The 23706-nt window shown below is 36.1% G+C and overlaps 1 protein-coding gene across 4 annotated transcripts in view; it reads right to left on the bottom strand.

The window, feature by feature from the left end:
* The window catches only part of LOC131079135 (mitogen-activated protein kinase kinase kinase 5), a 44974-nt gene extending 21493 nt beyond the window's left edge, over positions 1-23481 (bottom strand). The window contains exons 1-6 of one of the 4 annotated variants that reach the window (XR_009113932.2): positions 22492-23481; positions 18974-19666; positions 18738-18825; positions 14498-14560; positions 14217-14383; positions 3466-3541 (exon numbers count right to left, since the gene is read on the bottom strand). Coding sequence is in view for 3 of the 4 variants with exons in the window: in XM_058017028.2 (XP_057873011.2) it covers positions 3466-3541; positions 14217-14383; positions 14498-14560; positions 18738-18825; positions 18974-19666; positions 22492-23045 (1641 nt within the window). In the remaining variant the exon portion in view is untranslated. The remainder of the gene's footprint in view (positions 1-3465; positions 3542-14216; positions 14384-14497; positions 14561-18737; positions 18826-18973; positions 19667-22491) is intronic. The other 3 variants (XM_058017028.2, XM_059212017.1, XM_058017029.2) reach the window with 3 other exon arrangements.
* Between the last annotated feature and the right edge of the window lie 225 nt (positions 23482-23706).

The raw sequence follows: 23706 nt of genomic DNA, 5'->3' as shown, positions 1-23706 counted from the left end.
ACTATTATTTATATGTTTGATAATATTCTTCAATGGAGTGTATCTAAAATGAATTTGCCGAAATCCGCAAGTAAAGAAGAAACACCAGCAAGTAAAAAGAGATTCATGTCATTTTCACTTGTCAGTTTTTAGCATCCCAATTGGGTTGCACACATTTCATTTTGCAATGTTACTGTTAATTCTATTTACTTTTCAGAATGATACACTCATTTTTCAGGTTTCTTTTCAAGGGTCTCTCTTTGGGCATGCCAATATCTTAAAACTAAAATTTTTAAGTCATCGCCTACACTATATATAATGTTAAAAGGTCACTATCTGAACTTGGCCAATCCAATCTTTTACCCTTAGCTAAAAACTATCAAAAGATACTAATACCCTACAAGCAGAGGCATGATAAGCTCACTTACCTTTTAGAATCAGTGTGCCCATAACTTGGAAATATGGATACATGTTGAATAGTAAATCATTTCAATCATTGAAATTTAATTCTCCAAAAAAATAAGAAATAAGCAATTTGAAATTTTATGATACACCAAAGGCACTATTAAAGTTATGACGATGCACATCTATGATCAACAAAAAGCATATAAAAATGCAGATTAAGCTGGGGGTAGGTTAGAAAAAATTTCATATAAATTAGCACTCATTGATCATATAACACATCAGAAGCAACAACTCACTCATAGATATAATGGACAGGAGAATAATAAATATGACAATGTGAACAAATTAGTACTCATTGATCAGATAAGACGTCAGAAGCAACAACTCAGCCATAGATATAAAGGACTGGAGAATAACAAATATGACAATGTGAACCATAGTTCGCAAACTTAGACTCCAAGAGAACTCGATGAGCCCAAGTTTTTTGACTTGGCAAATTGTTGTTCAGCTGTCGCCCCCAAATCATGTTTATGCCGCATTTTCAACCCCTATTTTCGCATTTTCCATCCACATTCAGCCCACATTTTCACCCTTTCCACGTCTTAACAAGTTAATGGTAATTCTTTGAGAGTTCATCACAATTTTTTAGCAAGTTTTGCGGCGAGGTTCAGCCATTTTTCATTTCACAGTCAGCATGAGTAAACCTGCAAGTGACTTGCAGCATCTGCAAACCTGTGAGTACTCGCTGGGTTTTCCAACCTTGATGTGAACTATTGGCTGCAGTAGATACAATGGCATCCCCAATATCAATCAAATGCCTTGCTTAAAATGATAAAGTGCTTACCAAGATTGTAAATTAGTTATTGCTGATTTTGGACTATGAGGATCAGAAACCAGGTTAAAAAATCTTAGGCATGTCCTAGTTGTTGTAGTCTAATACTGGAAATCCAAAACAAGCTGTAGGCAAAAATGCCTAATGGAGTGAGTTGAAGGAACAGTATCTTGTCTCTTTCATACTTATCATGATAAGCATGAGTTTCATGTCCCCTCCTTGATCATTATATATATATATATATATATATATCCTAAATGAAGTAATTATTAATATTAATTAATAATTACCAATGAATGATTATTTGAAATTTATTTATTAAATATTATTATTTAATTAATATTTATTAATATTCATTAATAATTCATGAAATATTCAAATAAAAATAAATTAATATGAAAGTATTTGTATGAGATACTAGCCAACAGAAGTAAATATTAACAAAATTGAATATTAACAAAAAAGTTTCGAAGTGCTGAATAAATAAAGCATATAGCCGATCCACCAAAGGACACGATTTTGTGAAGTTAGGCAAGCAGAGTTTGGAAGAGACGTGACCCTCATTTAAGCCACGTCTCTCCCCAAAGAGAGATCAAACCAATCAGTATATAAAGACAAGACCGATGCTGCACATGGAAAGGGGGGGAGAAACACAGAGAAGAATAGCCAGCGGTCAGGTAAGCAGCCTCAGTCCACGTCTGCACTCCATTCAATGCGGATAGGGGTGTGCAGCATTTCAAAGGGGATTCAAAAAGGAATCCAACCAGGTAAGCCACATCAAACTCTATACCAATAGAATAATAGTGGCAACAAAATATGAGATTAAAATATAGTATCAGCATTAAAGATAATAGACAATCTAGTATTCTCTGAATATATACAAATATCACCAGATCATTAATCTGTCAATAAACTACAGAAATTAGTGATATAAATCTGAGGGTATGTATTAATAATAAGGAAAAAGCCATGGGAAATAAGGGGAAGAAAGATAAGATATTAATATACTGGCAGATTATATTACTGGCCGTTATTGTGGTATCAGCACATTGGTACGCTGTATCCATCCAAGATCTACATGCTTATTATATATATTATGTCTGAATACTAATAGGAATTGAAGGATTTAGATCAGCTAATCATAAGATATTAATATCAGCAGTTCACTGATTGTTACAGTTTGGTATGAGTTCTGTGCATAATATAATAAATGTGATACTTATATACATATAGTTCTGCATACTGTGTGTGTGTGTGTGTGTATATATATATATATATATATTAGTCACAGTACTTATTAATGGAATAAAGAGATATATTGATTGCTGAATAAAGCATTTGACATACAGTCTGCTACACCATATTGATTTATTATTAATAGATTATATAACAGAAAGATAGAATATCACAGATTTGATTTATGTTAAGATAGACTTGACTCTTAATCAAGTTAGTTTCAGTCATAAGAACTCTGAAATAGATTAATTATGGGTTAAAATAGACCAAATCCTAGTAGGGGACATCACAATGAGTCCATAGTTTCAATCAATTCATCAACGGTTTGTAAGATGCCAGATGGAAATAACAAATACCTACTTCTCTAGATTTTCTAGAATTCTGACTTATGCTTAAAACTTAAATCCTTACAGAGTAGCTTGAGAATTCTTCCTTATGTTGAATTCTTAAAATAAGCAATGTTATTTACCATCTTAAATTTGGGTTGTAATATGTTAAATATGGTTTGTTGAAAAGGTTCACATGCAAGCAACAAAATATTCTTGCCAGGTTACTTATACAGACTTCTGACTGATAAACCTCCCACGTAGCTGTATGGTGACCTGCTAAGGATGACACTTCAACCAACAGGCTTGACCAAAGCTTTTACTCATAGCTAGTACCACTATGACATGCCAAAGGACAGTTTAGATCTGACAAAAAAGACTACTAACAGTTATTTCAGCCTGTTTATATGTACCTTAGACTCCATCCTGCAGAAACTACAACTTTCAGGTTACATAATAAGTTTTCAAACCTGACTTAATATCTAGGCCAACATATGGAATGGTCGCAACATTTACTATGATAAGTATATGCAATTTCAAGAAACTTTGGTGGCGGCATGTCTATCCAGATTCTTCCAACACAGAGTTGGAGGTAATCACAGATAAGCCCCACTTATACAAGATGAGAACATATATTGAATTCAAGGAACCTGTCCTATTGCTTTTAGTATTGTGAAATCGACTTACATGCTTGGCCATACCAAAGTCTGCAAGCTTGACTCTCCCAGAAGTATCCACAAGTAGATTTGCGCCCTTAATATCCCTGAAAAAGCAATCATCAGAATAATTTTAAAAAATACATACAAAAACAAGAACCACAGAACAGAAAGAATTAAACTCTGAAACAATTCATCATATTTATTAATCATAAAAAATAAATGATCTCAAAATATAAGTGGATTCAATCAAGATAAAAGAACTCAACCAAAAGTTCCCAGTGAATACATCTTTTGAACCCCAAACATCACATAGTCTGACCACCACTTGAAACATATCCAGACACAACACATGCCACAAAAACATTGTTTCAACTTTCAAACTCTCTTTTCACATGATTACACTTAACTTCTGCCGCTAAATTGCAACCTTACATTCGATAATGGAACGATGTGTGTACATGTGCACAGTATATACCAATCATTCAGCTCAAAACTTGTTCAATCTGGAACAACAATGCATGCATCAGCTTCATAAATACCTATTCAAGTCACTAGCATATATTGGCAGTTTTGCTGCCATGGATTAGATGATAGCAATGCTGGACAGCTCAATTCTCACATGCTTGTCAATGCTAAATGATGAAAAGGACAATAACCTTGTTTATATTTTTATAATAGTTGAAGCTCTTTTGATTCGTGTGAAAATCAATGTCTTTAAGTTAAATGATAACATACATATGAATTTTTTCAACATAATGTATGCACCATGGCAGGCCCATGTCGCCCAAATTAAATGGCCTCAAAGAGTCGTGAGCCTGTTTTTCCCAGGAAAAAAGAATGTCACAACCCAAAAATGTTTTATAAAATGGCTATGGCCATTTTCACAGCGTCTCCTTCATATTCCCTTTTTGGATACATTCACACAAGGGAGAGAAGTGTAGAGAAGAAATCCTGCTTCTGAGATTAACCATAGTTAATATCTGTATGCAATAAACTGTAACTAACAAGTTGGGGTGATTCAAACAAAATAGTCTGTCTTGTTCATTAGAAATGAAAGTAACTTCACTTCAAAATAAGACATTTTAATTGACAAAAATGAAAAAACAGCTTAGGGAAAGATCAGAAAAACTTGTGTCCACTGCAATGCAATATTGGAGTTGATATCAATGTTCTAAGATTGGCTGAGGATCCAATCATACTCCAGAATCCAGATATTATATATGCTAAGGCTAGAACATCAATTTGCAGAATCAGCGAGTCCAGGATTGGGACTCATATTCTACATATACAAGCAATTCTTGCCAGGCTTTGTGCCCCACCTGGCCCATTGAGCTCATGGGTTTGAACCGTGACAATGCCATGGGAAAAGGTCCACTGCTTGTGGCCTCTCTAACTCAGGCCAGCTTTAAAATTCCCAAGTTATCCTCACAAAAAAATTTAAAAAACTCCAATGACCATTTGGACCGTTTTTGTTGGGACTCGGGGGATATTCACCTAAAGAGAGTCATTGTAAGAAGAGTTTGTCTACAGAATACATTGCAGCGATATGCAGTGAGTTTTCAAATACTGCAGTATAGCATTTTAGTGGGCTATCATGTGGTGATGTTGTGGCAGTAAATTGTGCAGTGGCATACATGGTTTGTTGACATGTGGTGGTGCTGTGACAGCAACTGTAAGTCATCTAGAAAAACTCACAACCACCTATGAGTTTAGTGTTTGTTAGAAACATGAACAATGATGCAAGCACACTTGCAATAGAGCTGGAGTTCATATGGCTCAAACCAAGAGCAAGATAATGTTCTAGAAGATGGCAAAAGGTATCACAAGCATTCCAAAGCTAACGTCATGTATGGTCAGATTATAGTTGCATGTCTATTGGTGTTCCTTGAGTTAATTGGACAATTAAATGATTTGCAATCCCATAACTAGGTCTACTGATCTATATGTATTAATTCGTGTGATTGTGCCAAGTTTAGAAGGTTTAAAGATTAGACTGTGTACAAATAGGATTGAACATTTTTGGTGTGTAATTAGAGTGACTGCATTAGATTGACGCTCTGTAAAAGGTTCAAAAACCATGTTGTATTGAATCTTAACTTATTCTGAATAATATAACTGTGAACTTCTTTGGTGGTGGGTTTTCTCCCAAAAGGGTTTCCCACATAAATCTTTGAATCTTGTGCAATCTAGTGGATGCAAACTACTCCATTTACTTTCAAACATGTTAGATTCTGCAAGTGTTGTTCACTGTTATATAAATACTTTACGTTCCTTTTGTAGACACCCAAAATAAACCACTCGTGTTTGGCCGATTCATCTCTATTTCATTAATTCCCCATCATTTATTTTAATTAAATAATATTCCATTATTTAATTAATGTTCCCTAATTTCTTCTAATTTTCCTAAGCCTTAAGATAATTTAATTTATTTAATTATCTACCCTACTTTTCCTATATTACCACCTTATTCTACTAAATTAAATAAATATTCCTATTTATTTAATTTAACTCTTTTTTTCCTAAAATAATTCATTTAATCAACCAACTTTCTCTCTCCACATATATAATCCTCCAACTCTCCCACTTGTCCTAATCCCTCTTCTTAATCTAACCCTAATATAACCCCCTAATCAGTTGCACACACTTAGACCTTGATTAAATGAGGTCAACTCCTCCCTATAACATCATGCACATGAGCCCTTGTAAATCTGACATGGCCTTGGTACCATGTCACAATGGCCTTGTTCCCTCAAGTACATAAAAGTTTATTTCTCCCATCCCCATTCCTTTGGAGTGTGAGAACAAACTTGCCTTTATGCCAAGATCTCCTCCCACACTCCAAAATACCAATCTCCCTCTCATGCATCCTCCATGTGCCATGTTGCACAATCTCAAGCCTTGAGAGGACCAATCCATCCTCCACCCTTAATCTTCATCTTCCAATCTCAACCCTCCATCCTTTACATCCAAAATCTATATCTAACTCTTAACCATTTTTATATCTCTCTCACCCTTTTATCATTGAGCACCGTTATGCTGCCAAAATTACGAGTGGGCACACATCCAAATCAAACATCTTGGACAAATCATGGCAACGAGAGATTCAACATAATTATATTTCATTCATTTCTATGTTGGTTTGAGTCTCTCATGCCTATTATAGTGTTTGCATGTTATTGTGTTTGGTTTGGTAAATTGTTCACATTAGGACACATTTCATGCACACACCTTCATCCTAATCTATTGATCATCTGCAATAGGGGTCAAAATCCCCAACATTTGGAATTAGCACATAAATTGTTGTTTGGGTGTTTACTACTTCATCAGGAATCCAAATCCTAACATGTGTAGTGGCAAACACTACAAAGATTGGTTTGTTGTAATTTATGAATAACTAGAGACAAAAGAAAACTTTGAATGTCTTTGTAAGAAAATAAAATAGTATTAAATCAATAGCTAGCATGTCGAGGTCTAAAATTAAGAGACTCAATGGGTAGAACTTCAAACTATGTTAGTTGAAGATAGAGGATCTTCTAGTGGAAAGAGACTGATGGATTGTGATATCTTCTTCAGCTAAACACTTAGGTATGTTTGATGAAGATTAGGTAAAACTAGATAATAAAGCACAAATTACAATCCGAATATGTCTGTCAAATTCTGCGTTGATGAATGTATCTACGGAGACAATGGCAAATTCATTGTGGTAAAGTTAGCTAAATTATATCACTCTAAGAGTCTAATTAACAAACTTGTTTTGAAAAAGAAGTTTTACTCTTTAAAAATGAGGGATGGAGACTCTATGGCTGATCACTTGAATAGCTTCAATATGAGTTTAAGTCAACATGCATCAATAGGAATCAAGATGGACGAAGAGGACAGGTGCAATGTATTACTTTGTTCCTTACTAGATTCGTGAAAAACCTGTTTTTCTTCGTAGTAGTGATGTGTAATAAACCTGAAAAATGTCATTGGCATTTTGTCAATTGAGGAAATTACGAAAAGTCCATAAACCTAAAAACTGTCATTGACATTTTGTCAATTGAGGAAATTATGAAAAGGTCCATAAACCTAAAAATGTCATGCCATAGTTGTGTTGTGACGTTTTCACACATCGCCCCATTGCAAATGGGGACCCATGTTTTTTGCTTTTTAGGGTTTGTTTTCTAGGTCTTTTAGGGTTTTGTCAGTTGGCTTTTGCATTTTGAGTGCTGTCGAGGTGATCACATGGATAAGCAAGTCCGGCTTGAGTGATGTCTTGATCCTAAAATTTGGCTAAGTCTGGAATGTCCTGAAATTTGGGCTAAGTTTGAAAGTCCTGATCCTGAAATTTGGCTAAGTCTGGAATGTCCTGATCCTGAATTTGACTAAGTCTAGAAACTGAAAAACCTCAAAAAACTAGATTTTGCAATATAACTCCTGGAGGTCTGAAACCACTCTCAAACATCCTGAAAGTATACTTAAATGTTATATTCCATAAAAATTATCCTGATAGAGAGTTCGAAAAGTCAAATTTCGCTCCTGTCCTTCACTGAGGATCCAGAGCGAAAAGCGCTCCTGTCCCTCTCCAAGGGTCCAAGGCGAATCGCTCATGTCCCTCACCAAGGGTCCAGAGCGAAAAAGCTTAGTGGAGTCATTCTTGACCTTGTTTGGACAAATTGAGACATCAAAGGCATGAAGGAGGACGTAATCGACCCATTGAAGATAGTTTTGAAAGTTAACAAGGCATAAATGAGCTCATAAAGGCCAGGGCGCTCCTGTCCCTCTCCAAGGGACCAGAGCGATTTTCCCTCAAGACAAGTTTTTGGCAAAAGGAAGGCAAGTTTCGCGTTTGAGGTGGGTGAAAGAAGACGCAATCGATCCGTTGAAGATAATTTTCGAAGCTAGCAAAACACAAGTGAGCTTATAAATGCAAAATCGCTCCTGTCCCTCTCCCAAGGACCAGGGCGAAAAACACATTAGCTAACCTTCCTCTCCAAATTCGGACGAATCCAAGTCAAGACGCAAGGTCAAAATGATGTTTAAAAGGTTTCACGGAGGAATGAAGTAACAAAGGCCATCAAGTTGATGAAAAATGGCTAGGGCGCTCCTGTCCCTCTCCAAAGGACCAGAGCGTTTTTCTTTATATGCACAATTTTAGACCTTTTTTTGGACATTAACTTTTATTCATAGCATGAAGTAAGGTGAAATCTTCCCTAGCAAAGGAAATTTGAGATGAAAATTGTAGTGATTTGGCCTTGAGGGCAAAATTCGCTCCTGTCCCTCACTGAAGGACCGGAGCTTGATTTTCAACTTTGCACTGTTCTTGCAGGATCAGGACAATTTTATGATTGGAGGAGATCAAGGAGGGCATGTTTTGTCCATTGAATATAATTTAAGCAGTCTACAAAGGAGTAAATCAACCCAAATGACAAAAAGTGCTCCTGTCCCTCATTGAAGGACCGTGCCACTTTTTCAAGTTTCTCCTATTTGTTTGATATTTTATGGCAAAACTTGACTTGGATGGGAAGGACGAAGGATGTTTTATGCCTTGGACGCCATTGAGAGATTTAAAGAAAAAAAGGGTACGCCAAGATGTCAAAAGTGCTCCCGTCCCTCACTGAAGGACCGTCCCTCTTTTCTAAAAATACAAATTTCTTGCAAAGGCAAGGCAAGTTGCGTGATTGAAATGAATGAAAGAGGGCAAGATTCATCCATTGAAGATAACTTGGAAGACTAGCAAAGGACGAATTGGCTTAAAAATGAAAAAGTGCTCCCGTCCCTCACTGAAGGACCGGAGCTTGAATTCCGAATTTGCATTATCCTTGCAAGATTTAAGTGATTTCGCGATTTGAGGAGGACAAGGAAAGTATGTTTTGCTCGTTGAATATAACTTGAATGGGCCACAATGGAGAAAATCGACCCAAGTTGCAATAGGCGCTCCTGTCCCTCTCCAAGGGACCAGAGTGAAGTTATCAAAATTCATTATTTTTTGCCTTATTTTAGCAAATTGCACTAGATGCCAAGTTCGCCAAAAAACTTCGAAATATTTTTAAAAATTCTAATTAAATTGGCATTTAATGAAAATCGCATAGCATTTAATAATTAATTTTGAGCCTTGGAAAATCGTTTTTTTTATTAATTGAGGCATTTCGAAATTAATTATTATTAATTTAAAATTTAAAAAAAGGGAGCGCTTGAGGTATCATTTTTATTATTTTATCAAGTCGGCCTCTTCTTTTTTTTAGTTTTATTTGTTTTTTTGCCTTTACTTGCAAGGTCGGCCTCATGGGTAAGTGGAAGGTGAGCGCTCTATATATTGGAGGTGTTGTTTTACAATTCAAATCATTCAATCATCCTTTCAAGTGCGATTTGGAGAAGCAAGGAAGGAGGTGCGAAATCTAGCTTGTGTGGAGCGAATTTCTACCAAGTGTGGAGACTAAGGAAGGCGAAATTCATCTTGAAGGCTATTGGAAAGGCGTATTTCTTGCTAGTGTGGAGGATAATTTCCAGATTTTTGAAGACATTTGAAGGCGAATTTCCAGATTTTTGAAGAGGAAGGTGGAGTTCTTTTCCAAGCTAAAGGAGGTGCATTTTATCCAAGGGAGTCTTGATCTACATTTTGCCTAGCGAATTCTCCTTTTTTTACATCATTTTTTAGAATTAATTCCCAAGTGGAGGTATGGCGTAATCACCTTTGCACCATTTTTGAAGATTTAAATTTTGCTTTGAAAATCCTAAATTAGGAAATGATAACTCAAGATTTATCATGAAGTTTCCTAATTAAAATCTTGAATCTTCCTTTTAAAGTTTAATTTTTGGATTTCAAGATATATTACTAATTTTGAAATGTTGTGTAGGTATCAAGATGGCGACTCCAAGCTCGAAAGATCTACAAGTCAGAAGACTCTCCTCAAGGAAAATCAAGCCAGATCAAGGACGATCAAGCCTAGCATCGACAAGGACAACCTTCTTCAAGCCTAGCATCGACAAGGACGGCCTTCTTTGGACTAACGTCATCAAGGACGACTTCTCCAATCCAGTATTCCAAGGCGAGGTACATCAATCATCCTGCACATCAAGGACACAAGAAGTTAGAACAAGGGTTCGTTGAAGAAGCAGATAATACCAGATGAATTAATTAAAGCTAGCTCCTCAACAACATCAAGTTGAATATTTACCAAGTTACAAGTGTCAGACGAGGTGGCATCCTAGTCATCACTTCTCCAATCAGTGTGGTCCACCTTAGCATTTCCAGATTCAATGTACCTAAATCATGGAAGGTGGCACAAACTAGGATGTACCTACCCCGGGTATCCATTGGTCGATTTTTCTAGAGAGGACATGTGTCCAAGCAATACAATTTTATCATTGGTCGAGCATTAAATGTTATGTAATGGTTGTAACAAACCCTAATTAGGGTTTTCATTATTGAATCCTAGCCATTGATCTCAAATTGATCTGAGCCATCGAATTGTATTGTGGGCACTATATAAGCCCTGGCATTTCATTTTGTAAAGGGAATTAGGAGAATAGAATAGGAGTTGGAAGCAGTTAGAAAGGAGTTAGTGAATAGAGAGTAGTTAGAAGGTGATTAGAATAGCAATTAGAGTAGAGTAGAGAGAGAAGGCAAAGATTGTTGCCAAGAGGTTGTTGTAAAAGACTTGTAACTTCATTGAAGAAATGGTGAAATTTATGGGTCGATTCGACAATTTGCATGGTCTCTATACTTCTCATATTTGATTTCATGTTATTAGATGAGTGGAAGAAATGTGCTTGATTGATGGTGAAATTCGTATATCCATACTACTAGCAGTTTGTTGATTGTAGACTTGCCTTGCGTAGTCAACTGGAATCATTCAGCTTAAGCTTAACTTCAATTGTTGCTTCTTCATCGATATGCATCAACCTGATGGTGTCTATGCCTGCAGTGATGATTTGAACATCATAAAGCTTTCCTTCGAAGATCGCACTAACCTTGTGGAGATGGTCCTGGGATGTCAAAACAAGACTTAGTTAGAATTTCATCAAAGATCATTCATTGTTCTTACATTCTTAGTATTAGGATTAGGTCCTCTCCTCGCCCTCGTCTTTTTTTCCTTTTTTCAAGTCAAAGCTAGTAAGATCCTGTGTTCCAGCAATATTCAAAGCAAATCAGAAGTTCAGGCATCAAGTGTAAGTCCCCTTGTGATTCCAGCAAATCACATCATACCACAGAGAGCTTATCCACACGTAGAGACCCTACATACAAGAACCTTGGAGTCATCCTGATTGATCCTTTTTCGCGATATCTTCAGCAATCAGAGGCTTTATTCAAGAGAGGATAAGGTACCCTTGGGTATTTTATTCTGTGTTTGATTGTGTACAAAATACACGTCAACAAGTTGTTAAGGGGAAAATTTGACAAGAAGAAATGTAAGAAGAAGACTAGAGATAAGACATCTCAAGGTAAGGATTGATCTAAATCTCTTGGTAAATCTAAAATAAAATGTTGGATTTGTGACAAGAAAAGTCACATAAAGAAGGATTGCAAATCCAAGAAGGAGGATGATTCTTTTAAAAAGTCCTTTGACAATGATGAATATAGTAGTGATGCATTTATCTTTGCTAATGTTATCGGTAATGATTCTTGGTTGATTCACTCCAGTGCTTCTTTCCATATGACACCACATAGGCAATGGTACTCGGATTATACCAAGTACAGTGAAGGGCAAGTGTCCCTCAACGATAACAACTCCTTGAAGATGGTTGGTTGAGAAAAGGTGAAAGTTACCTTCATGGATGGTAGAGTAAGGACACTTTCAAGTGCATTGCACATTACAAGTTTCGCTAGAAACTTTATATAGTCTGATTTTTTCCTTAAAGACTGTAAACTACAAAAAAAAATTGTGCATTTCAGATTTATTGTACGGTGGCTTTTTCTACAACAAAAAAGACCAGTTTTTTAGTTTTCCTGAATGCTGAATGATTTTAATATCATTAAGATGGCCCAGGTATTTAATGAAGAGCAGCTGAATCAAATTAGGCATGTACAGGATGTTGGAGGCTTGGAGCTTCAACATCTGGAACTACATTATATTCCTTTATGAGATTGTCTTGTGCTCTTAGCAAAATCTGCATCTTTTGTTATGTTTTTTAAGGGCACCTCTTTTTATTCATTGCTTTGTTCACATTCATGCTTTGTCTGTTATGTAGGAAGATATCTCTGTTTGCAAAGTCATATGGCCACAGTTCCTTTGACTCCCTTAAACTTTTGAGTCTAGACTCTGATGTATTCAGTGGAAGTAAGGCTGAGTGAGTTATGTCAATACCCATATACTTCTCTTAGGGAAGATGTCATGATAGTGTGATAATATGGAATGCTCTAAGCGCTATAGAAACCAGATATTTGTTATAAGCAGTGGTTTAGTATATGGAGATGGTAGTGTGTTTGGTGTTAATGAGAAACACGGTGCCTTGCTATTTCTCCTATCTACCAATTTACAACATAGAAACATGGCATGAGATTAATTTATTAAGTAAATATCAACAGATCCCTTTGTATTGACTTTACATTAGATTAGGAGAATGAAGGCCCTTGTGTTGTTTTAGTTAACAGTTATATGTGGAATAGCTCAGTGCATGACTGAACTAACTGATTGTAGGCAATCCAGTTTATATTGCATATAATCAAATCCAACTAGTATAAGACAATCTAATATAATTATTTCAGTACATAAATAAGCTTGATGATCTAGAATCAATTCATTGTATATAACACATTGCAAAAACATCAGGAACTGCAGCCTCATAGTTGACACTTGACAGTACTTCGTAGCAGCTAGACTCAATGGCTCTGCCCGCTTTGTGTTACTCTGTAGTTTGTGCCACTTTGTAGCTTGAGATTTGTAATTTGTACTGTGTAATTGATTTTGAGGGTTCAAACTTTAAAGTCAAAACATGTAGTAATGAACCATACAACGTGCACTGTAATCAGCAAACTCAAGATTATTAAGGAAACCTATATTTCAATATTTGTGATATAAACTCCCATTTACTTTCACTCTTCTACTCTCTGTGCAATTAGGATGACTTTGAATGTAAAAAAAAATCAGTTATTTCTATTTTCTTTTGAATTTTTTTGTGCTTTTCAGGTTCCCAGTTTTTTACCAATAGCATCCTGAAAAAAAAATCTTTATATTTTCGTCTGCCGAGATATTCCCAAGGAAGATATTTGCTTCTATGGTTGAGTGTTTAAAATGAGCATACAACCAACTGCAAATGCTATACAAATTAGGAGCACAATTGTGTACATGTGCTGCTATGTACAGAAGCAAACCTGCATTTGGCAGTCATGGCAATAAATGAAGTGACAATAAATGAAGGGTCTGTATTGCAAATGAGAGTAATTTAAAAGATGGTAGCAATCTCTGAGAAGAGGTATAAGCTACAACACTCTTTAGTTAGCAATAGATTTTGTAGCTAATTTTAGCTGGATATGAAAAGTCTAAAACTAGAGAAAGTGATTCACAAAGACAGGTGTCAATGACAGGCATTTGCATAGGAAGTTAAGTTATTTGTATCTATTTTTTTAATTTAGCAACCTTCAATCTGGCTGCTTATACAGAGAGATTCTCCTTGTAGTCGTCTTCAACTAATATAAAATTCTTCTACATTCAGGAAATATACATGATGCATTTATTAAAAAAAAGACAGGCACCAAATAAATTCCTCTGTGATGAAACCAAATAAACCAATTAATCTTTTATGCATGCATATTTGTATTAAATATATTATATATAAGGAGATAATAAACATGTTAACCTATGAACCGTGTTTGTGCTGTGCAGATATGCCAGTCCGGAAAGAATTTGACGGGTGTAGATTCTTATGACGGGCTCTTGCAGTGGTCCATATTCACGAAGTATTTTGTAAATGGAACCTCCAGGCACTAGCTCCAGGTATATGTACAATCTATCTTCTAACTGCAACTTGAAAACAAATATGATGCATGATGTTCCAAAATCCCTGGATATAGATAACATAACAGAAAAATAGTTGTTTCAATTAAATTTTATCAGGAATGGAAGTGTCTGACCACTCACAGTTTCACTTCCATAGTACTGAACAATATTATGATGCTTCAACTGGCTGAGAAGATTAATTTCCTGCAGTCAACTAGCTTAAAGTCAAGGCAAGCCACAGAATTGTCTTCTCGAACAAATAACAAGACACGTTAGTATCCTACATGCTAGTCAAGATTTCATATGATTCCAAACTCCTTTTAGATTGTGAAAAATTCAAGGTAGGCAGACACGCACAGTCCCGTACCAACCATGGAATATCATTATTAGCTTATCAAAGATGAATCAGAAAGACATCTCCATTATCATAAAGAATAAAGTAATAGTAATAAATGAGAAATATTTTTATGTCATGATTTATCACATATATAAGTCAAATGTGGTTTTTCTCAATGAAAGAAGCCTATCAAAAGTGTTTTTGGTATTATCCACCCTACTAAGAGTGATTCTGTATTATAATTTTTGTCCAAAATTGGCTCAATGGTTTGAAGATTCTCCAGATTGTAGTCCTCATTAAAATAGACTGGTAAATTAAAAGAATGATGATAGATAGAATTACCAATGGATAGAAATACCACCATCAAGAAAAACCAGTTCACCTAAGTGATAGCAACCCACTTCTACCAGGACAATCAAACTACAAGCCTCGGAAAGTTTGAGAATTTCAAAAGAGATCAAACACAACATTTCAATTCCGGATACTGATTGACATTGAGGAGAGAAAATCAAAAAATTATTAGATGCAATACCTGCCGTATGCATGATTGTATATTATCCCAGTCCTTTTTATGCCATTTGTCACCAATCACCATAGTTCAAACATATGATTTGAGAAAAACAATGAACCTAATTACCTGCTGTATACATGCCTGTATATAATCCTGATCTTTTTTATGCTATTTGTCACCATACTGAAAAAATATGATTTGAGAAAAAAATGAACCCCTTAAGGACTGCAAGTCCTCTAGGTTTTCAAAAATGGAATACATTATGGTTGAAACCAGTTAATATCAGAATATTGATCAGACATCCATTAAATCAGATAGTATTTTGTGGACTCTTTTTTCATAATTTCTTATTTACAGTGCAAGTCATCAAAGATCCTGCATGAGCAAGAAAATATCTAGTATACTTTTTTAAAGATGGGACAATTTAATAGGTCATATCTCCTTCAAACTCCATATTTCTTGCAAGCAATTATTGCTACCAGCCAAGAGAAGAAAAGCTAATGGACGGTTAATTGATCATTGAAGCAACTAAAGCTAGTGCCCTAATCTTGTGCAAGCAATCATAGTCCATGTGCAATCACGCAAGCAATAGAAGCATAAAGCATCAATGACACATGAGCAATCACTATTAAACAATGCTAAGCAATTGGAAATTGCTAGATCAAATTGGCACATCTTTGACCCAATCAAACTCACATTTTTCAGAAAATGTGGAAAAAAAAGCACAAATTATGAGCCTTGTTCCACTGGGAGATTCATCCCAAACCCATGCAAGGAGCATTGTGCTCCTTGGCCCCACTAGGAGCTCTGACCTCAAACGTCCACCAACCACTGTCCCACCACCATCCGAAAATCTAAGCCCTTGGTCCCTTGCATCCTCCTATTTGAAGACTCCATGGAACACATGTTATGAATAACCTACATGATTATAGTATTTTTTTCAAAAGCTCTACCACATATTAGGGTTTAGAGCTCAACTTGTTGTGTTTTTCCCATCTTAAACCCATGTAATTGAATTTCATTTACATTTCCAGTTTGTTGTGTCAATGCTATGTAACCTATATGGTAGTCCTACTTCTACTGTGACATGAACAGCCCCATTTACTGAAACTAATTATGACCATATATTTTAAACCCCCATAGATGGCTCGCCATTAAAATATTGTTTTAGAAGGATACCATGTATTTTAAACCCCTGTAGATGGCTCACCATTTAAATATTATTTTAGAAGGAATTTTTATTAGAGTTTCATGGACAAAAGGAGTTGGGAGATAAAAGTGAAGAAATCCAATAGTCTTTCCAAAAATCGGCAACACTCCCAATCTATGTACAAACAAGATGCAAAGCTTGATTTATTAAATGTTCATAAAACCCTATTCGCCTTCCACTATATCAGTATGAACTAATCATGTGAGATTAGAAAATTATGGGGCTAAGTGAACTGTGCAATTCTAGAGAAAAGCTAACTCAATTAAGGCAGATCATATAAGAATTGGTAATTTGACAAATCTTTGACAGATCAAATTGAGATATTCTTCTGTTTTGTGAGCTCTTAGTCAATTTGTAGCAGCAGCATCATAGAAATGTGCCAAAAATGAGAAAGCTTTTACGAGGACAAAGATCAATCAGTTTGAAATAAAAAGTAGGATAAGTTGCATAAAACTATAAGGAGATCATTGTTGGCAGATGAGACAAGTACAAAATTCAATAACAGGCATTAAGCCCTAGGTACTCCAATGAGGCCTACTAGCATCAATTCAAATGTAAGAGGGAACTTGCAGGGAAAGATAAGAAAGCTGCCACAACATATATAGCAATATTTGCTGAATCTTTCCCCAGTCAAAACAAGGAAAGGAGCTTAATCATCAATTGGTCTTGCTTGCCACATTTAGTGACACATTCAATGGATGCTCTGGCCATTAGGGCTAGATATATTCAATATTGTGGGCATTGTAAGGCTCCAACTCACCATAGCAGATAGCAGTAATTCCCTTCAGCTGCCAAAAGAAACTAAAGTACTTGTGAATTTATCCTTTCAAGAAAATATTTTGAGTCCAACAAAGAAAGAAAGTTTGGTAAATGTGCAGGTAAATTTTCAACTAACACTAAAGTAGAGGCTTTGTTAAGATTGAAATGTAACTCTTAAAGACTGAAACTTAGATGTTTATGCCCCACAGATCACCAAATTGTAATATTTGAGCATTTTTTTTTAAATCGGAGGTGATTAGACTGGTTCTACTTTTGGTTCTGCTTTTTGTAATGGTCCTTATCATTGAGTTGGGCGTAACTTATTAAATGGTATTGAAGAAACTATTACATATGTTCATGTAAATCTTCAGCTGCTATCACATTCAAAATTAGAGTGAAATAGGGGCTTTTGAAGCTATGGAATGCAAATCTCAAAGATTGAATAATACACTCTTATGCCTGCAGATCACCAGCTTGTGAATAGAACTTGAAAAATTGTCTAAGTAGTCATGCAAAGAATTTAACGAGATAAAAGAGGAGGTGGCTAGACTCATCTGACATCTCTCATTTGGATCTGCTTTTGGTCATAGTTCTTCTCATCATCATCAGGTTGGACACAACTTAAATGATATTGACCTATAAAATCTTAAAAACTATGATGAAGAACATTGAAGATCTTGAGATTAGGGCTTGTAGACGAAAGTATTTTTGCAATTTGATGATTAATGATTATCATTGTAGCCTATGGACATGTCAATGGTCCAATTATCCATTCTATCACAAAATCAGAAATTATGAAAAAAGAGTCCACAAAATACTATCTCATCATCCATTCTCCACATATTTGCATCATCTGCATTTCCTCGTGACCACACATGTTTATTGTTGAATACTTTTGTATCCTGAATTTTAGAAAAATACCCACACTTGTCTCATATTTTTGATAATATTTCGAACCTCAATATGAGGGCCAATGAAAAACATATTTCATACATCTCACAAGCTGCCAATCTAGGAATTTTGTCACATAAGTATAGCATAAATCTACTTATCTTTAAAAAGAATCTGAAACTCTCACACAAAAAAAAAGTGACAGAATCAGTTCAGCTAAAGCATACAAGAAAATTTAATAAAGAATGTAGAGGAAAGGAGATAAGCCGTCTTATCTATTCCCCCAAATGAATGACGTATTGACAATCCTGATGAATATGGTCAAATAAAATTATAAGCTGTGGGCACACTTCAGAAACACACGACAACAGTCTGCTTGTTTTTATTTTCCCAGAAAAAAAGTGTCAATCCTTCTTCACTTCCTGACCAGGAAAAATCTCCTCTGTTTTTCTTTAACAATTTACCTTTTTCAATGTACTGGGAAGAGTTTCTAGTTCCACAATGGACTATTGCAAAGTGACAATTGTACCCAACATTACATGGAAATAACCACAAGTAATTCTATTAGAAACATGCAATGCAATGTGCATAGTAATGTCAATGTGTATGTACACACATGTGAGTCAGAGAATCTTTTCTCATTCATGGGTACCCCATTCTAAGGGAAACAGACCTGTCCAAGCTGTTTGATACTCTCGCAAGATTGGGAATCATCAGGGATAAGAGGAACTTCTTTGATGGCACACATATCTCCAGTTTCCCTGCATCATATTTTGATGCAAGCATTTGTTAAAAAATATATGCATGTGTAATATATCCTATGAAGTTTATACTAATGATCAACTTGTAGACAGGGAAGCCAGCAAGGAGATTTTTAATAAATTTATTTCAAATATATATTCTACCAACCTGTTGAATCCTTCATAAACAGTACCAAAGGTGCCACTGCCAAGACGCTTTCCTTTTTTCCATTGCCCTGGAGTGACAGATGTCTCTAGTCTTCCTGGACTCCGTAGGGCCCCTGTTGAGGGAGAATTGGGAGACAAAGGACTAGCTCCAAATGAGATGGGCCTTCCAGGTGGAAGGGGTAGAGGATGGACAGAAACAACAGAATTCTCATTTCGCCACCCTGCTGAAATATCTGAAGCAAGCTTTGGATGTAATGGAGATGCAGTTCCACTATGTATTCTTGACCTTGGTCCTGGGCTTCTAGCTTTAGGGCTTGATTGTGGAAACCTTTCTGGACTAGCCTTGCCTTTGTTTGATGAAAATTGAGATTGAAATTCAGCTGTTGAATTCCACCCCTGCAATATATTAGATGAAGATATTACAAGTTCATGTCCCAAAGTAGCATCAACATTTTCCACAAAGGGAAATTCAACATTGCTCAGCCTCCGTGGACTGTGGATAGGACTCGAAAAACCTGTGGTAGGAGCACTTTTAGCTTCTAAAATAAATGTGTTATTCCCATCTCTCTGCTCTTTCTTGGATATTTTAATAGGCTGGCTTCCAGAAACTTTATTGTCTTGAAAAGTATGGGCTGACTGTTGTTTTAAATCATGTTTTGGCATATTGCGACCAACGTTGTCGAAATTGGATGCACTGAAAAAGAATCCACCAGAATGTCAATTGTTTTGCTTTTAACAAATAGTACACAATATTCTTGGATTTGTTCTAATTTATAAATATACAATGCTTAAGACAGCTTGAACTCTCTTTATTTATCTCTCTATCTAGTTATCATCTTCTAATCTATCTTTCTGTCTGACACAAACAAACACATGGAAGCACACACAAGGGCTTGCGAAATGCCAGCAGATGAATTCAAACAATGAAGTGGGATGCAAAAAGTAAACATTAAGAAAGCACCTAGAAAAGACAATCAATATAACATGTATGAGATTAAATAGCTTCACAATTACAGCAGTAAATTGTCAAACTAAAATTTGCAGACTGTGAACTAGAAGAAACTGGCAATTGGAAGGGCTTTCTAGAGGGGAATAGAGTTTCCAAGACAAACAAATGAAACATATTTTACATGTAGAAACCTGAGATCTGAGAGATCAGATTTACATATTCAATGGAAATAATGCAAGCCTTCAATCCACTAGCTCTCCAAATAATATATTTATGTCAAAATTGAACTCCTAGTAAATACACAATCAGCTATATCTGTGATGAGAATTGGACATATTTTAACACAGGAAATATGGAATAGGCAGACTCAGAATTTATAACATCGGGCTCAACATCGTTAGACCCCATACAAAAGCAACATGTAGAAGTTACTCTCACATGCTACCCAATAAATTTGAACTGAAAGAAAAGAAACAAATTTTCTCCAGCTCTTATTGAAGAAAATCAAAAGTGGCTTTACCTCAATAGCCCACAGTTCATGATGACAACAGAAAGAAATCTCCCATTATTTTATTCTCCTAAAAACTACAATGAAATTGTGTACAGCTGTCATTAAAAATTCAATTTCCACAAAGATTTAGAAGCAGAGTACATAGTTACTGTTTGAACCTGCCACTCCCTAAATGGCTTTGTGATAAAAGATATTTTATTGAGTTATGCCTCATTTATCCTATACAGATGAACATAAAAATTGGCAGTAGTAAGTCAAAACAGACAACACATATATAACACAACAGAAGGTCTATCTTTTGGAGGCACAAATTTACTAGAACTTTAACTTCTGGTGATAGCATTCAGTGACATATACAAATGAGAGAAGGATATCTATTCAACTTTGTATATTTGTATTCATTCTCCTTGAGTTTTTATTCCTTGGTTGTTTCGTGCTTGGATTTATCACTGGATTCCATGAGCATCCTTTTACTACCTTTTAGAGGCACAATAATACTAGGACTTTAACTTCTGACAAAAGCATTCAATGACATCAAAAATTGAGAGAATGATATCCATTCAACTTTGTATATTTGCCATCATTCTTCTAAATTTAATTCCTTGTTGGTGGTCCTCTGGAGCTGGGCTTTACCAATGGATTGCATAAGCATCCCTATACTACCTTTGAACTGGGTTCCCAATTGTACTGCACCCCAGGAAAAATATTTCACAGCGATGTGTATGCCTAGCATGTGCAGAAGCTGGTCAATGCTACAGTACCCACAAAGAAAAGGGAATTTCTCCCCAATGAATACCCAGAGAGAATGGCTTGTCATCCTATGCCATTGCTTGTGATTGCACTAAAGATAACATTCTAAATCTAGCTTACCTGTGCATGCAAGATAGACTACTCTACTGCATCTACCTGAGACATGACAACAATTTTAAAGTTGAATAAGAAAATGCATTCAATAAGTATTGCAAAATTTAAAATACATCAGAAGTATAGACTCTAGAGTTTTTATGCACACCACTCTTAAAATGCAAAAGAAGTGCAGAGTTCTAAAGCATTTTGGCAAGTGACAAAAAATACAGTAATAAATACAAAATAAAGCAAAATCCATTCTTTAACTAATCAGAATACAAACTTCCCTCCCTAGCTATCGCAAGTTTAACTTCACTGAATTGCCCGTCAAATATGCTTCTTAGATGTTTTGGCCTCATAAAAATAGGTGCCAAAAGCAATTGGAGACAACTGAAAAAAAACTTACACATCCCAAAAAGCTTTAACCTAAAATGACAAAATTCAGACTGAGAGGATATGTAAAATGGAAATAAATATGAATTGCTGCAAACATCCAAGAATGAATTGATATACAAGAAAGATGCAGTTCGCTGCAAACGAGTTTTATTGGTTTACGTCTGCTGAACCATAGTTCAAGTCTTGAGACAAAATGCAGGATATTGATATTCAAATCAACACCATTCTAAGTTCTCATAACTTCCCAGCCCATTGCCCACAAAAAATTTCAAAATAATTTAACTATAAAAACTGCTAATTTTCTACTTGGGGACAAAAACCTCTTTTGTTGAAACTTGATACAGACCATTGTCCACGAAAAACATTTAAAATAACTGAATGATAAACAAATTAGCGTTCTACTCAGAGTTAGAAGCCTCTCTTGTTTGGTACAGGAATTCAATTATTGATATCTGATTGGATTGCAAGCATTTCCTGCCTTCGGGTATTGCCAAAATGATGACCTGTATTTAACCCAACTGCGCTAGTCCATTAAAGTAGCTATGTTGATGCAGGCCACATCCAGACGAGATCAGCCTGGATGCAAGTCCTTGTTAAACTTGGGTGGACTAGAAACCCAATCGAGGCGACTAGTCGAGATATTCTACGACGGTGCATTCCTCATGTCCACTTGAGTATTGCTAGAGTTTTACAAATTATATGACACAAGTAAAAAAGAAAACAAATACAACGAAATACTAACAAAAACAAGGAAAAATAGTTATTAAAAAGGACACCTTAAAAAAGGAAAAAGAATTCTGAAAACAGTGAAACTTACCAATTGCCAGCAGAATTGCAATGTCTATCCCCGTTAGAAGAGTGCCCCTTGCATAAATCCACATTATTGTATTGCCTCGAAACCCTAGAAGTAACGGCCTCGACACTGTCCACAGAACTCTCACTGGAAAGAGAATCAACTCCATACCCTAAAAATTCATCACCCTCCTCTTTGCTCAAAATTTGATTCGGCGAAGGCAGGGGCAACAAACGACACAGATCGTAATATGGATAATTACTCCCTTTACAGTTGCCATTAACGTGACTTGACGGAGAATTACACGCTGTCGATTCAGTCGGAGTCTGCGGCAGAGGGAGCCGCTGTGCAGCAAATTGATCCACAGACCTCCTGGGCGCTTGAGCCGAAGGCGACGGAAACGGCGACGGCGAATCCCCAAACCCAAATTCAGCAATTCGTCGCGCTAAATCGTCGTTCGAATTTCGCCTCAACTTGGTCGGCGACGGAGACGGAGATCCCAAGCTGCCCTTGCTACGAAAAAGATCCGGCAGACTATTCCGTCCTTTGTTCTTTGAAGATTTGTTCCACCAAGGCATTCTTCCTGATCATTCCACTTCCAATCCGAATCCCTTGATATTGCGCAGAGGTTAGACGTGGGATACCGAGGACAATATGATGCGTCTTGTACATCGTCAACTGACAGAACATGCGGACAGAAAAAAACAGACGTCAATGTCCACACTGATTATTTGTCTGCAGTGAGCGGCTCGAAAATAAAAAATTATCCTCAGACCGCCTGTTGACGTGTGAAATATTTTTTTATTTATTATTTAGAAATCCAATTGACGTTCTTTGACGGAGAGTTTTGGGCGGCCGAATCTTAGGCCGTGCGGGGAATGACAGCGACATCGCCACTCCGCCAACGGAGTTTTGTGCTTCGCGTTTCTGTCAGCGCCATATCACGCCAAAACTCATTAGATGCCCCGGGTTCGACTCCCGCGACCACACAAATGACACACTTAGCCTTGCTTTCCCTTTCCATTTTTAAAGCTTCAATTTACGCGCTCCACGAGAATAAAAACACGACTTCCTATTTTTAATATTTTTGTTTCAGAGGAAAATTATTCTTAACGAGCTAACAGTAAATTTTTAAGGTTAAATCACTCTGTAATCTAATCCGTCTACCAAACTTCTTACCGTTAAATCACTCTGTAAACTTTCTAATCTGTCTACCAACCAGTCTGAAAATAGAACAGT

This window comes from Cryptomeria japonica, chromosome 10, assembly GCF_030272615.1.
Source record: "Cryptomeria japonica chromosome 10, Sugi_1.0, whole genome shotgun sequence".
Taxonomy (NCBI): Eukaryota; Viridiplantae; Streptophyta; class Pinopsida; order Cupressales; family Cupressaceae; genus Cryptomeria; species Cryptomeria japonica.
The sequence above is the reverse complement of the archived record's forward strand: the minus strand, read 5'-3'. Positions and strand labels throughout refer to the sequence as shown.